Source organism: Onychomys torridus, chromosome 2 (assembly GCF_903995425.1).
Source record: "Onychomys torridus chromosome 2, mOncTor1.1, whole genome shotgun sequence".
Classification (NCBI taxonomy): Eukaryota; Metazoa; Chordata; class Mammalia; order Rodentia; family Cricetidae; genus Onychomys; species Onychomys torridus.
The window spans coordinates 28,746,592-28,763,485 of record NC_050444.1 but is presented as its reverse complement, the minus strand read 5'-3'; the positions used below and the strand labels follow the sequence as shown (position 1 = coordinate 28,763,485).

Below are 16,894 nucleotides of genomic sequence, written 5' to 3'. Positions count from 1 at the left end.
CTATACTAAGTAGTTTATTGCTTGTTCCTCCCCTAAAGTGTGGTCCATAGTGTATTAATAGCAGCATTATTTGAGAACTTGTTAGAAATGCAGAATCTTGGGCCTCATATATTAAAATCTGCTGTTCACAAGATTTTTGGGTGAGTCATATACATACTGAAGTTTGAAAAGCAATTAGAAGACTTTAACATTGTATTATACTTCTTTTTTTTGTTTGTTTTTGAGAGACTGTAATTTTAATAATCTAATATTAACATATCAAACCATACAAAAGAAGGAAGTAAAAATAGCTTTTTTAACTACTCATTAGGAATGACAGTTACTTCTCCATTTATGTTTAAGCCTTTGCAGGATGTCTAAAAGCTTTTATATGAGATAAAGGAATGGTATAGGTGTATAAAGTCATGCTTCCTGCATTCTTTTGGTGTATTGTAGTATACTTCTTACTGTATTTATTTGTATCAAGGAAATCCTACAAAATCACAGGCACCTAAACAGTAGAATACACTTTAGTTTTGGTAAAATTAAAGACAGGACATTATGCACAGATTATATGTATAAGAACTGCCTAGCCGGGCGGTGGTGGCATAAGCCTTTAATCCCAGCACTTAGGAGGCAGAGCATGGCGGATCTCTGTGAGTTCAAGGACAGCCTGGTCTACAGAGTGAGATCCAGGACTGGCACCAAAACTAACAGAGAAACCCTGTCTTGAAAAAAAAAAAAACAAAATAAAGAATTGCCTAAAGCAATTGAAATCCAGCCTAAATTACCCCAAAAAGAAATTGTAGGAAGTTTATGGGATTCTGTGGCTAAGAATCTGACACCGTACACATGAGGGGGTCTTTTCATCTTAAAGGTAATTTCTCTAAGGTGAGTTCTTTAAGGGTATGTAACTTAATTAATAACTACACCATGTTAGACACAAGATAAATCATGCCAACTTGTATTGGTAGGATCTGGAATGGGCAGGGCTACAGATGAACAGAAGCCAGAAAGGAGAAAGTGGGGAGATGGGGAATAGAGTGGAACAGGCCCTGTGCTAGAGGGTTTCAGAACCCTTCCTGAAGGTAAGAGGCCCAATTAGAAAGTGGGTGTCTTTGTAAAAGTGGTTGCTTGAACAGTGCGGGGGGGAGGGTCACAGCAGTGGTCTTCTATTCATAGACATGTAAGAGGCAAGTACTTGCAGTACACAGAGCCTTAGTTACAGTAGCATGTTCCTCCCCAAGAAGAGAGTTGTTTCCTGTAGCTTAGCAGTTTCCTTGTGCTTTTCTTCCCTCAGATCTCTTCTAAGTAGCTGCATCAGTACTGCAGCTATAGTTGGTGGTGTGAACCAGGAGACCGGAGCCTAAAAATGAGGTGGACTAACGTCTCATGCAGTAGCCAAGTTTATTTAGGGCATCAGACAGTTTATATTCTGAGGGCATTCTGAGGGTAGAGCAAGGTCATGTGAACAAAGTTCACGTGAGGTCAAGTTGTATACAGTCACAGGGGTTAAATCACATGAGTTTAGGCTAAATATAGTCAGGAGGGCAGCCTGTGCTTGGAAACATCATCTGTGTAATACTGGATAAGATGGTGGTTAATCCAAAGTGAAACCCACTCCTATTATTACACCTCAGAAATAATTCCAAGAAAAACCCATGTTTTTGAGGACCAAAGGTTACAAGACTCCTGTCTTGTTTACTTGGAGTTTCTCACAAGCGCTCAGAATTCTCTTCACACAGCTTCATTCATGGACCTATGTGCCACACCAGAAAAACCAAATACATTCAGTGACAAGTAATACGAAGGCTGTTAGCTTTCATTGATACAAAGATCTGTCTGTATAGAAAACAAGTAGAAAAGACGAGTACACCTTGACATTAGATGACTGATACTGTGGAGCAGATAAATGTCTCCATTTAACTGTAAAATAAGAAAGTCTTAATATAAGATTTTTGTGTATATATCCATGAATGAAGTAGATTCATAATTTTTCTTTTAACGAAGTTTTTGTTACTCTTGAAAAGTCTTTTGGGAATATTGCTTTATTGTTACACTTTAAAAGAATTCAGTAGTATAGGCATGTGGGCCTTGGAAATTTTTGGTGGGAAAATTTTTAAACAATAAATTTACTTTTTAAAACCAGATATAAGTTTTGTGACTTTTTACTGGTTGCTGTTTTGTTTTGTAAAGATACTTTCCATTTTATGTTAATTATCAGATTTTTTGGCAAAGGTTTTCTTTTTATATTGTTTCATGTAAGAATGATGCATCATTTGCTATTTTTAATTTGTAGGTGAGTTTGAGAACTTCATACATCAGCACTGTGTACACAATACTCCTGGTCTCGCCCTTCCTCCCCAGCAGTTCCTTCCAAATTCATGATGTCTTCTTTAATTGTTATATGGACACTACATGCACACACATGTATATGTACAACTTACTGAGTCCATTTAGCATTGCTCAGATATACATGTGTCCAGGGTTGACTTCTTGGCATTATATAGGAGCTCATCCCTGGAGAAAATGGATTCTTCCTCTCTCGGCAGCCACAAACTATCTGTAGCTCTTAACTTAGGGCTTTTCCCATCTACTCTGATATGTCAGCTGGTATTGTCATTATGCTAGTCTTCTTGAGGCAAGCATATTGTTTAGTTTGTATGGATGCAGTTCTCCTGTCTTGTCTAGTGGGCACTGTCTTGCAGCAGGTGTCTTGTTCCTCCGACTCTTACTATCTTTCTGTCCCCTTTTCTGTGATTATCCCTGAGGCTTAGGGATAGTGGGTTGCCTAATGGCTGTATTAGTTGGGGTTGGTTACCACAGTCACCTGTTGTCTTCAGTTGTGGATCTCTGTATGAGTCTCCATCTGCTATGAAGAGATACCTCATGGATGAGGTGTGAGAACTACACATTTCAGTCTAGGCCTGTACATATGCTGCATGACCAGAGCCTAGGCCTGGGAATTGGGGTTTTAATTCTTCTTTAGCTTTGCATTTGTATTTTTAAATAACAATCTTTTTACTTTGATTGAATGCATTTTCCTGATTTTAAAAATAAAGACATTAAGAATAGTTGGACTAATGTCAGCCAGCATCATGGTTAGTGGATAGATTGCAGAAGTGGTAGACTTAGCCAGTCAGGAGCTGGTTCAATTACACAACCAATACTTGAGATGCCAGCTGATACACTTAAAGAAACAAAATGAAACTGTGCATATGGCAATTATGACATACTTGAAAATAAGGGAATCAACTGAGAAATTACTATGGACAGTAAGACAATAAAGTAAAATTGGGAAATTTACAAAAATACTAGGTTTGATATACTTAATGGTCTCTTAAGTCATGATGAATCTTGTGTAGAAAAGCTACACAAGGTGTAAGATTATTTAGAAATACATTTTACAATAAAGAGGAAGCATTCTATGAAAAATACTTGTAATACTAAAAGAAGCAAATGAATACTTATTCAATTGAGATAACATAAAAAAAATGTACTTACATAGGTCAATTCAGCATAGTAAAGATTAGGTTCCCTAGATTATTTATGAAAAAAATGTTACATTTTTCTAGTTAAACTAATAGTTTTTATTTTTAATGACAAGCCAATTATAAAGATGATACAGAAAGTGCATGTATAAGAATAAGGAAAAGATTGGGAAATGGCCATGAATTAAGATTACCTTGTTAAATATCAAATAATGCCATAAGGTTTTAGAGTTTAAAATCTTAGTTCTCAAACAAGGATCGTCAAAGCAATGGAATGGTATAGATATACACTCATGTGTTTAGTTGATGGTGAATGTTTTATCTCAGTATTGGGGTAGGGTGGAGTAGGGCGTCAAAGGGTACAGAAACTACAGCATGCTTTTTTTTTTTTTAATAATCAGTTGAACTCTTTATGTCACAGTATATACCAGAATGAATAAAATACACAATGAATAATAATTAAAGAAACAAAGCAAAAAAAAAAAAAAAAAAAAAAACCACACACGCAAACAAACCCAACAGAAAATAGTAAATTGACTGTTTTCAAATAATTCTGCATATAGGTCCACAGGAATTGGAGAGAAAAAGAATAATTTCTTCTCTACCTAGGAAAAATTATTCCAGAAGCCTACAAGCCAGGGAAAAAAAGTCGACTAGGAATATGATCCATTCACAGAATAAATACAGAAACTCAGTGAAATGATGACAGCATCTCACTCATAAAAGAAAATCCAGCGACGTCCACTGTGACTATTTCCTTCCTCTAAAGCCGTTGAAACCCTTTAGTTCCAGCCCATTTTACTGGAGAAAGGCTGAGAAAGGGGAAAGTCAGAGTAGTCGCACAAATAGCTGCACACCCGTCAGGACGTTAACAGTGTCTGCCTCAAGGAGAATTGTATTTAAAAGCTGCACAGTGTGATTGCAGATTTTTAATTTGCGAAAGATCACTGATGGACTCCTGCTAAGAAACCATTTCACGTAATATGGCTTTACCTGAACTTTTATTTCACTGTATAAAAAGTATATTTTGATGTTGCTTTTTCCTTATTTTTAGCCAGAACCACCAAAGAAGCCATCTAATTGGAGAAGGAAGCATGAAGAATTCATTGCCACCATAAGAGCAGCAAAAGGCCTTGATCAGGCACTTAAAGAGGGGGGTAAACTTCCTCCTCCTCCTCCACCTTCCTATGACCCTGGTATGTGGACTAGTGATGACAGACACCACTGTGCATGTGGGCAAAGAATGACAGGATTTACTTCTTCAGTTGGTATAAAATAATTTTTATGCTGAAACCCAAAGACATAATCTTGAAATACTTTGGTGTCAAATAATGGTGATAATTCAAGCACTTAGATTTAAAGATAAATCCTTACAGAGCAATAAAAACACATTACTTTTTATCACAATGCTTTTATTTAAACATAAGCTTTATGTCTTAAAAATTATAAATGTAAAATATTAATAATATAGAAAAGTCAGTCATGCTCATTACACATTTATTAGGATTCCAATAGTTAACGTTGCTTGGTTCTTTGGTACCTTACCTGAAAAGAAAGTTCTATTTCTAAAATATATAATTAATCCAGAACCTGTGATATAAACTAATTACCTAAATTATGTTTCAAAAAAAGATATATTACAGTTTCTACTTGGAAACTAGAAGTTAATTACTGTCAAAGTAAAACAATTGTAATAAATACATATGAGATGTTGAGATAGATTTAAAGTAGTAGAATTTACATTTTGCTGTTGGATATTAGAGCATTGTCAACAGGCTGTTATTTTAATGTAAACAGCCACATTAAAATTGAGTTGGTGATCTAGATTGGAGTTTACTCCTAGTAAAGAGAATGTTCTTTAGAAACCTGGATGTGATTAAACGTTTTATTCTAGAAGAGACATTTGCCAGCCATTTCAGTAAAAGACCCAGTTGTAATTAAGTATTGAATATCGTGAAGGCTGTTGATAGAACTACTTAGCTTTTTCTTGTTATAAGCCATGAATAATATGTAAATGGGTGGGTAGAGTTATATTTAAAAAAAAAAAAAAAACTTTATTTTCAAAAAACGGGTGATAGGCAGACCGGATTACATTTATAAGCTATAATTTGTCAACTCCTGAGGTATTAATGATTCTGTGCATTTCTGGGATAATCAAACCGGGCTGCCTAGATCCCTTCTTAGTGTACATTATGTTCTATGAAGTTGAGCATCCTGCCTTAACGACATTTTCATACTACACCACCTTGTCTTCTAAGGCTTTTCATATCTATGTAAGTCATGAAGGAGTACCAGCTTATCAGGATAATCTGGGCTGTAGGAATTCTTTCAGTGTTTGCAATTGCCATACAGATTGTTGCTAATTATTTTAGACTGTTCCACTAATAAGTAGAAAAATTTTTCTGAAATTTGAATTGACTGATGAATTGTGTCAATGAAGGTTTGATTTTTAAATTATTTCTTCCATTTCTTAGGACCACATTTTAGAAAATAAGTTTCTCGGCAGTCTGTTTACCTATTTATTGATTTTTTTTTTTTTAAAGATTTTTTAGTTTAATCTGTACATGAGTTTCTATTTTAATGTTTTTTTTACTGTTTAAGTGCCATATACAGTTTATAACCATGATGAAAGCAAATATTTTTCTTTGACTGTTTCTTTTTTACTGGCACTTTTATTTTTTATTCTTTTTTCTTCCATTTTCTTCAAATTGATTGAAATGCAGGAGATAGAATTGATTTTTGGACTTTTTAAAAAATATCTTTACTAAGTTTAGGTCAGCCAAGTTGGATACTGTATGAGAATGGGAGCCATGCTTATAAGATGCCATTATTTCTATTATTTATTTGTCTTGAACTACTATCCTACAAGTCCTAATGTCCATTACAGGTGTTCTGTTGCTAACTGCTTTCTTCTTTGATGTGCTCTAGATTACATTCAGTGTCCGTATTGCCAGAGGAGGTTCAATGAAAATGCAGCAGATAGACATATCAATTTTTGTAAAGAACAGGCAGCACGCATTAGTAATAAAGGCAAATTTTCTACTGATTCCAAAGGAAAGCCAGCTTCTCGGCCACAGGTGAAATGCACGATTTAAATTATTTCTCCAAATTAGTGAGAATGTGCCTCTTTGAGATTCATAGTTTTATGTTTATGACTTATAAAATTAAAATATAGGTTTTCCATCAGGTAAAATGGATGTGTTATTGCTAAGGGCTTTGATACAAAATTTGAATGACTACTTGAGAAAAAAATAGCACAAATTAATTTATTTGAAAGGTATTTCGTTTAGTAGGGACTTCATTCCTTTTTTTAGTATTGCTAAATTGCATTTTATATATCTTTTTTATTCAGTTTAAAATATATTCTAATTTTCATCTTTTTACTTACAGTTCATTTCAAGTGAATTATTTATTGGCAGATAATTATAATGTTTATAGATACATTTTGTTTATTTTTAATTCTGTTTTAGTTTGAGGCTGTATTTGCCAAAGTTTTTATACTATTAAAATGTGTTCTGTTATGTTGTATGTGGTCTTATGGTATATGCTACATGGCATCTGGAATAAAGTGTTTGTTCTACAGTTGTGTGTTGAGACTTATAAATGCCAGACTGAACTAATTGAGTCCTGTTGACATTTCTTTTGATTTTTCACTTTGACATTTCTTTTGATTTTTCACACCAATTTAGAAGATTTGTTAAAATCTTTAGCTTTGATTATAGTATTTTCTATTTCTTATGTTAATTTTATCTCTTGTATATTACATACTTGGAAATTTTCTTAGATTGTAGTGATGTCTACAATTGTAATCTATAATATACAATTGCTTATTTATTGGTTCTTTAAAGTGTCTTTTTCCTGATGATTTAGTTATTTCAACTTATGATTCTTAGTTTTGTTCACATTTTCTTTCTTTAACTTAAATATATGCTTTTGCCAGTCTATAGACTAGCCTATAATTAGTTGTTTTTTTTTTTTTCATTTGTCTGCCAAGCACCCTGGGCTGTTTGTTTGGACAGATAGATGAAATACAATTCTTGTAGTAAACTGCCTTAGGTCTTTCAGGCTGCTGCCTGCAGTTACTTTCATGGACACAAACACATGCACACCGTTCTGCTGCTTTTCCCTCTTCTGCTTTGTTTTCATCGCCTTTCTAACTCTGACACGGTCTGTCTGGAGACATTTCAGATTAAATCAATTGCTGTCAGTTTATCTGACTAACCTTGATTTGTCCATCTGATCTCTGTGCTGGCAGGTGTTTGCTACAATCTCAGATGGGGTGGAAATTGCAGTTTCTTCTTAGCTAAGCTAAAATTCAGTGCTTTAAAATGGTTTTCATGTCATTGTAAATATTATTTGTAGTTTCCTGAGACATTTACAGTTTTTGTAGAAGAATTGGTCTACTCAAACATTTTTGTCAGAAATAAACTTTATTGATTTCTGTATTAGAGTACTTTATTTTATAAGTGTGGACACTTACCTTAACCATATGTAAGTGTATTCTCTGTATTACTAAATGTATTCAGATTGCTGCATAACAGTCACCACCATCTGTCCTATATAGCCTTTTCTTATAAAATAAAATTTCTGTCATTAGGTCTTCTGAGATGTTAAATTACTAGTTTGCGCTCCTTGATAACAAAATGACATTGATTTTTTTGTTTAAATTTTCATTATTTTAGTATAAGCCATCTCCACTTAAAAAGTCAAATTCTCCTGGAACTACATCATCAGGATCTTCCCGACTACCACAACCAAGCACTACTAACAAAACTGTTGTAGGTAATGAGCTCTGTATGGCAAACTAGATAAACAAACAAAGGAAACGATGTCAGTTGATAAGGAAATGAGGAAAGTGGCCTTATCTAGATGGTTAGAAAAATAATAAGTAAGAAATTTAGATTAGGAATTCTTTCTGGGTAAAACTGAAATAGGGTTGAGTCGCTTCTACAACCAAGTTCTTTTCTGGTTTACTTGAAAGGCCACAGTGTTTGTAGGACTTCTTGTACCTGAACTTGACAGCTGTTTCTATAAGACAAGTGCTCACAGCTTAGAGAAGATCACCTAAAGTGAGATAAAAATGAGAATGAACATATTCCTCATTAGTGGTTGTAAATTATTTATAACTATAGGCACAAAGAGTGGTGATAGGGAACCGTTTTCCTTGTTAGAGTCTCTGTTTTGTATGACTTGTCTTCCAGACTGTTCTTAAAACTGTTACCTCTTTTATTATAAGGTGTGCCTTCGGGTAAAGCATCTTCAGTTAACAGTTCTCTGGGAAACAAACTTCAGACCTTATCTCCTTCTCATAAAGCAATAGCAGCCCCTCAGGCAGGGTAAGTGTATGTTGAATGTGATATTGGTGCTGTGTTTAAATTTTATCAGTGTTTTGTGTTTGTCCTTAATCTTTTTTCTTAGTTTATTTGTTTCTTTTAGCATATTGCTTGTAAGGAGGTGTTCAGTAATGCTATTGAAAAATCTCAATATAACAGTTTCAGAAAAATATAGTTGGTATTCATCAAGATCCTTAAAGTTGTGTGCGTGTGATTGAGTGAACAGTTGTGTTTTGGGGACATCTAAGAAATCATGGAAAATATTAAAGGTATAGTAATAGCTGTCATATTTTGAAGACTGTATTTCAGACATTGTGCTGCACATTTCGATAGGATTTAATTTAAGTCCTCACTAAATCGTCATGGAGTAACTCAGAATCAGATTTGTTTAAAGCTGTGTAACTTTTAGGAAGAGCCAGGTGCTGATTGAGATCTCTTTGAGTAGAAAACAGTTAAATGTTTTTATTGTAATGTATAAAAATCGCCTATTTTATAATGATGTATAAAAATCACCTAAATGTATAGTTTTGATGGAATAATATATATAAAAATATAAAGATATTTGGCAACCATGAAGATATTTATAAATGCATTTTCATAATGATTTTGCTATGAGAAGAAAAATGTAGGGTCCAAAATTCAAAATGGAATTTCCTATTGTATACCTACAGTGTATGAAGTGTAGTACGATAGAACTGGAACTAAAAATATGTTAAGCAAAAATATACTGAATTATCAGTTTAGGTAAGACTGTTTACGAATAGTTTTATTTTTCCTATATGTCTGTCATTTTATACAGATGTCCTTTAGTGAAAAAGCTTCTACTTTCAATGATCCATTGCAATGGTGGAAACATTTTTGATAATATTAGTTTATTATCTAAATATTTATTTTCACATTCTAAAGATTTACATTCCTCTCTGTTAATGAATCACAAGGGTAAGGAATTGGTATAAAACCATCAGTACAGATGATTTAGTCCTTTTTTTACATATGTGGTTGGTTAAAAAAACAGCTCACATTATTTTCAAATATGCTTTATCTCTGACTCATGGTCGTTAGTTTTCATGAAGACAATTACAGAGGAACAATTGCCAGTTGTCACTAGCCATCTTTTCTTCACTCAATTCAGACAGCAGAGGAAATCCAAGGCATACAACGACTTCGAATCTGGGAGATGAGTCAGTGGGGAAAACATTTGCCATTTAAGAGTACCTGAGTTCAAATCCTGGAACCCATGTAAGACCCAGGCATGACGATACACATAACTGTATTCCCATCATTCTGCCGGGGATATGGGAGGCAGAAACGGGAGAATCACTGGAAGCTCATGGACCAGCTAGCCTGAGATACATAGCAGTAAACAAGGGACTTGTGGCAGAAAGGCAGAGGTGAGGACCATTTCCTGATGTTGTCTTCTTAGCCTCACACGTGCACCATGGCACATGTGTGCCTACTCTTAGACACACCAATATGTGTATACATACACACAAATATCACATATCCATACACAAAAAAAGTTTAATGTGATGACAATACAGCTTAGTGATGGGACAGTTGCCTAGCATGTGCAAAGCGTTGAGTTCAGTTCCAAGCATCATCAAAAAGAAAACAAGTAATCAAGACTACAGAATAGAAAAGGAACAAAACTCAACTAACAATATGCTAACAAAGTACAATAAATTAAGTGTCTTTTTCTTATTTCATCTTCTGGTGGTTAACAAAGCTAAACAATACTAATTTATTATTGTCTTAATCTCTGGTAAACTCATTACATAATAATGCATAGACATAGCAGTTAATTCTACAAAGCCATTTTACTATAGCAGAGAGAATTGCTTTTACTTGGGCTCTGGTCTATTTAGTATTTTGGTTATAGTTGATTATAAGTTGGAAGGCAATATTTTTCAGTTCTTCTGTTATACTGATGATTTTCTCTTTGGTCTTATTAAGTTGTATTTCATTTAAGTAGGCTGTGCACATGAAGCTGGCTAGTACAATTTTTCAAAAACAATTTGGGGGCTGGGGAGATGGTTCAGTGGTTAAAGTACATGCTGTCCAAGCATGAGATCTAGGGTTCTTACCCTAGAAGCCATGCAGCACTGAATGGGCATTGCAGTCTGCCTGTAATTCCAGCCCTGGAGGTGGCTTCGCATTTCCCAGATTAAGCTGGCTAACAAGACTATCCTTACCAATAGCTCTGGGCTTGATTGAGAGACCCTGCTTCAATGAATAAGGTGGAAGAACAGACAGCCAAGGATGATTCCTGATACCAACCTCAGTCCTCCTTAAGCCTGTATATACACATGCATGCACACCCACAGGCACACATGCACCCACACACATCCAAAAATAATCAATGTACACACATACGTGAGAACTCCATATACACAAAGAATCAAGAGAGAGAAAGACAGAGAAACAGCACACAATAGTGAGTGAGTGAGCACACTGATCATGGAGTCAGAAACTCAGGCTCTTGTATTCTACTGTGCCAGTAGGTAGGTATGTAACAGAATATCTCTCTAACACCTCTTTGTGACTGTGTTTAGACTTTGAATACTGCTGTGAAAAACCTAACCAACATTTAGATAATTCCTAAGAAAATTGTTTACTAACAGGCAGAGATTTTGAACACTGCTTATCATGCCATGAAAATTGTTCCCTTTGGCTACCCCATATCATATTAAACTGGCAGTCATATGTGTTCAGATTCCAATTGCCCATATGGAAGAGCCTTCTACTTGAACAGGAGTATTATTGTTTACTTCTGGTCAATAGATTGACTATATTAATGGGAGTATCACTGTGTTCCTGTGATGTATTAGAACTACTCAACAACTGTTTAGTGCCAGCTACCATTTCGGTTTTAGAAGTTTTGGAGTAGTGATTCATTTGATTGTTTCCTTGATAAACTGTAAAACACCATGATGCCAGGACCAACAATAAAAAATAAACAAACAAACAACTCCCCACCCCAAAAAAAGCACCCTAACTAAATTCCTGGCATTTTTAGGGGTTGAGTGATAAAACTAATGAATTGATAAATTTATCAACTATAAGCTTGTTGGCTCATCCTAAAGCAGTGGTCCTGGTGAAGAATTACATAAAGTTTGCATGCCAACGATCTTCTTCAGTTCTGCATTAATTCAGGATTAAGTGAAGGTGGGATTAAGACATTTAGTCAGCTGTGACATTGAAGGTATCAAGCATTATCTGAGATTGATAAATGTCAGCACTTGATGATCCTACAGTTGTTTCAAGCATGCTGTTTATAACCTTTAGTATGCTTAACTCATGTATGCTAGTCTTATCATATATTGAGATTATGATATTTTACTATTTGGACTTGAAAAAATTCTTATGTGTGATAATTCTAGATAACCTGTAGTGAATTTCTACATTATTTTAAATAAAACATGCAAATAGAAATTTTCACCTGAATTCTCAAAGATTCAGAAATATGATACAACACTGAGTTATTAAATATTGTCACCTTTGGATAAGATCACAAAACTGACACTGCTTAAGCTGTATTTTCTTAATGTTTGTCATTTTAAATGTATACTGAGCATAACATTTTCTATAGCTGAATTACTGTTTTTCAATAATTTCAGTTACTATGGGGAAAAAACTAGAGATTGATCATAGTAGATGGGTTAAAAAATACAGCTATAGAGTACCTGTAAGGAACATTAGTGAGTGTGTGTGGATGTGTGTGTGTAGGCGTGAGGTCAGTGTTGATTGCCTTTATCTTCTCATTTTCTGAAACAGGGTCTGTCATTGAACCCCTAGTTCATAAATTCTGCTAGCATGGCTGGCTGGAGCTAGAGGGATTCTCCTGTCATCACCCAGGACAGGTGCACACAATGATGTTCAGCTTTTTACAGGGTTTCTGGGGATTCGAACTCCTGTCCTCGTGCTTGTACAGCAAGCAGTTTACTGACTGAGCCATCTCCCCAGCCCTGGAGAACATCTTTTAATAAAAAATTGAATTTTTAATGTTTTATTATATCCAATTAGTAGAAAACAAATGTCTCTTGTTTTTATATGGTAGAAACGTGTTCCTTTAAAATTTTTTCTTTTATGTTTATTCATTTTGTGTGTGCATGTGCATACCAAGGCATACATGTGGAAGTCATAGACAACTTGTGGGAAGCAGGTGTTCTTTTTCCACCATGTACACTCGAGGGATTGAACTCAGGTCATCCCGCTTAGCTGAATGCACCTTTATCTGTTGAGCCATCTTGCCAACCCAGAAACCTCTTTGTTTTACAGAAACAAAGCTAACTTGTTGTGTGGGTTAAAAATGATTGAATCTATTGTATTAGGGTGATTTCTTTATTGTGGAGTTGTTATATGAAACTATATGTGATGAATTAAAATTTATATATAATATGTAAAATATAGGTATTATAATATATATGGATCATTCTAGAGCTTTGAATGATCTCTCCTAACTACAGAGATCCACAATATAACAAATGCCACCTGGTATTGTTTTCCAGTATAATGCCTGAAATCGTATGTTGATTATGAACAATCTGTGCTATTTTCTGCAATTAAAGGCTCCTCATAAGCAGGGAGATTTATTTCTCAGTAGACTTATTTTTATATCAGCAGTAAACATGGAACTTTCCTTAAGTTGAAATTTACTTCATCAGGAATTGGTTGAGATCATTTCCAATTATTTCCTCAGATGGCCGTTCAGCTATGAATCCTTTGAAAATTCAGAGAAGTGCTGAATAAGATCTTGATAATTGATTGATAATTATAAAGTTTAGTTTATGTACACAACCTAACAATAGGAGATTGTAGCAGAACATATGCTTGCCTTTAGCCCCAATCACATTTACTAATATTTAGTTTAAGAAACATTTGAATTTTGTGTCTGCCTAAAACCATCATTTATATGGCCACTATATAAGTTTTTATATAGTGAGTTTATATTTTATATATTATAGTGGGTTGAATTTGTAACTCACATATCTGGCAGAAGTCATCTCTGGGGCCCGCCCACCTTTCAATTAGGTTTTCACAATGTAAGCATATTCTCAACCCTCCTGTATATAGAGAACAGGAAACAGTCACCTTAGATAACTACCTTAGATTTTTATCCCATTCTATGTATCTCATTTTTATTTGTTGATTCACATGCAGCATTTACACTTGTTACCATAATTAAAGAATCTGTTTTTATTTAAAATATACTTACAGTTGGTGTGTGTTGTGTGTGGTGCTGAGTTAAACCCAGAGCCTTAAGTGTGTTAAGCTGAAGTTTTCTTAAAATCTAAATTTTGTAACTATTTCTCTGAGACAGATTTCATTCCTTCTTCATAAGTCACAAATGCCTTTTTAAAGACAGTGTCTGTGACAGTATTGCTTTGACAATTACTTAACATTTAACAACTCAAAGCATAAAAAACAACCAATTAGAGTTTGAAGTCATTGGATTTTTCTTATAATGTTTTAAACTAAAGATAAATTTTAATCTCAAAGACTTGTAGAAATTGTTTAAGACAATTACTGAAGGTTGTAATGTGCATACCGCTATGTGCATACTATTACCACCAACTTTGATGAATAGACTGGAACATCAGAATGACTTTAACCGTTCTCCTGAGAGACCCTTACATTCTGGAAAGAGGAACAAATCCTTTTTCAATACTAACATCTTTAAAAACAAGCATCAGCTCTTTGGTTTATTGCTCTGTTCACTCAAGTTAGCAGTGTCTGACAACATCACACAGTCTTTAGGGCTTACAGAGTTAAATGAGTAAAAAACAAAAAGTGAGTGAGCAGATATCTCTTTTAAGGAATATGTATGTTCATATATATATGAGACAGAATCTTACTGTGTAGTTTTGACTGGCTTAGAACTCGTGAAGACTAGGCTGAGCTTGAACTCATGGTAGTCATCCTGCCTCTGTCTCTGGAGTGTTGGAATTAAAGGCATGCTCTTCCATACTAGCTCAAGAATATATTTAATGTTAAAGATGACATGTTTTTTTACCAATCATTTGAGAGAATTTTTCTAATTTGCTAATTTTCCTGTTATCTGCCATGAGTGCATATTTGTTGGTGATACTGTATAGCTAATGTAAAACAATTAAGTGCCCTATAAACCTGCAGTTAGCACTAGTATCCACTAGATGGAGATATTGTATCCTTTAGGTTTAAAAGGTTTCACAATGGTGTGGTTGTTTAAGGTTTTTCCTGTGATATTTAGAATGACCATGTTTTGCTACATATATTTCAGAAACAAACTCATTCCTTATTGGAAAGTAAGATAAGGTAAATATGTAAGCATTCCATATTCAATTATATCTTTTAAATTCAAGGACAATTATAAAATAAAATAATAAAGAAGAAAGGTTCTTCCATTTAAGGAAAAATGAAAATTGTGTTATCTGTGACTAATAGCTTGGAGTTCATATCTAGCTTCACACAGACCGTTGCTTCCTGGTTTATTCTCCACTCTGGGTAAATGTGATACTGATGCTGCATGGAAAGAGGCAGGGTGGCCTAAGTGGTGAGAGCTAGTCTAATGATGGACACTTGTGAACTCCGAAGTCTGTGACATGTGCCGTTATCCTGGTCAGCAGTCATTTAAGGGAAGTGGGTGCGTGTCTAGTGAACCAGAATGTCTTTTTCTGAAGAAAAATAATCCTTATGTCTACATAATTCTTTAGAGGCAAGCAACCAGTAGCAGTCTCCTTATGGGTACACCTTTATATATTTTGATAGTAAGATGGACAAGTTAGGCCCTCCACTCCGAACTGGAAGACATGTGCAAAGGCTGTATGACAATGATACAAAGTCAGACAGTGCCTTCAAAAGACATGAGTTATTACCAATTTACAAGTAAGTATTTATAATGCAGTTTGATTGGTCTTTACCAGATATTTCTTATAGGCTTCACATTACAGAATACTATAATTTTTCTTCTTTAAGTAAAAGTGATCTTACCTTAATCATTTTAAGTCATTTTAGTGCTAAGTGGCTTATAAGCTATAAAATATTTTTTTTATTATTATTAAGTGTTTCTATTCAAATTAATATTGATCAGGCTTTTTATTCTGTGTAATGTTAATTTTATAAGGTATTGTAGCAGTTACCTTCAACAGTTATTTTTTGTGAATGCTAAATATTTTTGGGGATAGTAGCCTTACAAAGAAGTGTATAGGGCAAATTACATAGTCAAGCAGATGATGAAATATAGCTAGAGGAAAATTGGTCCTAGACAAGCAGTCAAGTGATTCATAGCCCTTTTTAGTTGTTTATGAATTCCGCAAGGTACATAGAAGAGGTGTGAAACTGCTGGGTAACACACCTGTCTCTTTTCCCCTCCTGGCCACGGACAGTGGCAATCACAGTCACTCTTAAAGCACTCAGGAGATTTGAGGATTGAACTATTTGGACTTCAATATCTATCAATATTAGTCCTCATTCATAAATTATGAAATTATGATGTAAGAAATGAATATCTGTTTAAAATTTTAAAATATTAATGAAATTAACAGTACATCCTACTTAGTTTTCATCATAAAATGTACTGATAAATTCAACTATGTATGCAATGAAACAGTTACAGGAGAAGATTTTAACATAGCATGATTGAGTCTGAGTAGTTAGTGATCATTTGTAGAAGGAAGACATTGTGTTCTGAGCCTTGAATTGATGCAGATGTCAGGGGAAATTGTCTAGGAAAAAGATGAAAAAAATAGCACATTAAGTTTATGTATAGACTTAGGGTAAATACTTACCAGATTGTGGCCAGGAAGAAAAATGTTTCGAGTATGTGAGCAACAGATAGGTCTTTCCAGTCGCTTCAGAATGGCTCTTGACAGATTTCATCTCTTAGAGACGATATTAGAAGAACAATAGGTGTATAGTATCATAGCTATTTGGGTTGATAATCTTATATTTTCCTTTAAGTTTAATCATTTAATGTTTAATATATTTATAGTTGATATTCAAGGTATTTTTAGCTTTGTATCTTAGACACATGATATGAAGGTAATAGTGTACCTGGCAATACTTGCAGATCTTTTTAAAAAGAAAAGGAAAGAACTATACTTCCTATGTGAA

General features: G+C 34.3%; 1 protein-coding gene across 2 annotated transcripts in view; it reads left to right on the top strand.

Annotated features, from left to right (window-relative positions):
• Positions 1-16,894, top strand: part of Zc2hc1a (zinc finger C2HC-type containing 1A) — a 42,841-nt gene that overhangs the window by 14,833 nt on the left and 11,114 nt on the right. Inside the window, exons 4-8 of one of the 2 annotated variants that reach the window (XM_036178486.1) lie at positions 4,525-4,666; positions 6,399-6,547; positions 8,153-8,252; positions 8,707-8,806; positions 15,551-15,667. In XM_036178486.1, the coding sequence (XP_036034379.1) occupies positions 4,525-4,666; positions 6,399-6,547; positions 8,153-8,252; positions 8,707-8,806; positions 15,551-15,667 (608 nt within the window). The remainder of the gene's footprint in view (positions 1-4,524; positions 4,667-6,398; positions 6,548-8,152; positions 8,253-8,706; positions 8,807-15,550; positions 15,668-16,894) is intronic. The other variant, XM_036178485.1, reaches the window with a different exon arrangement.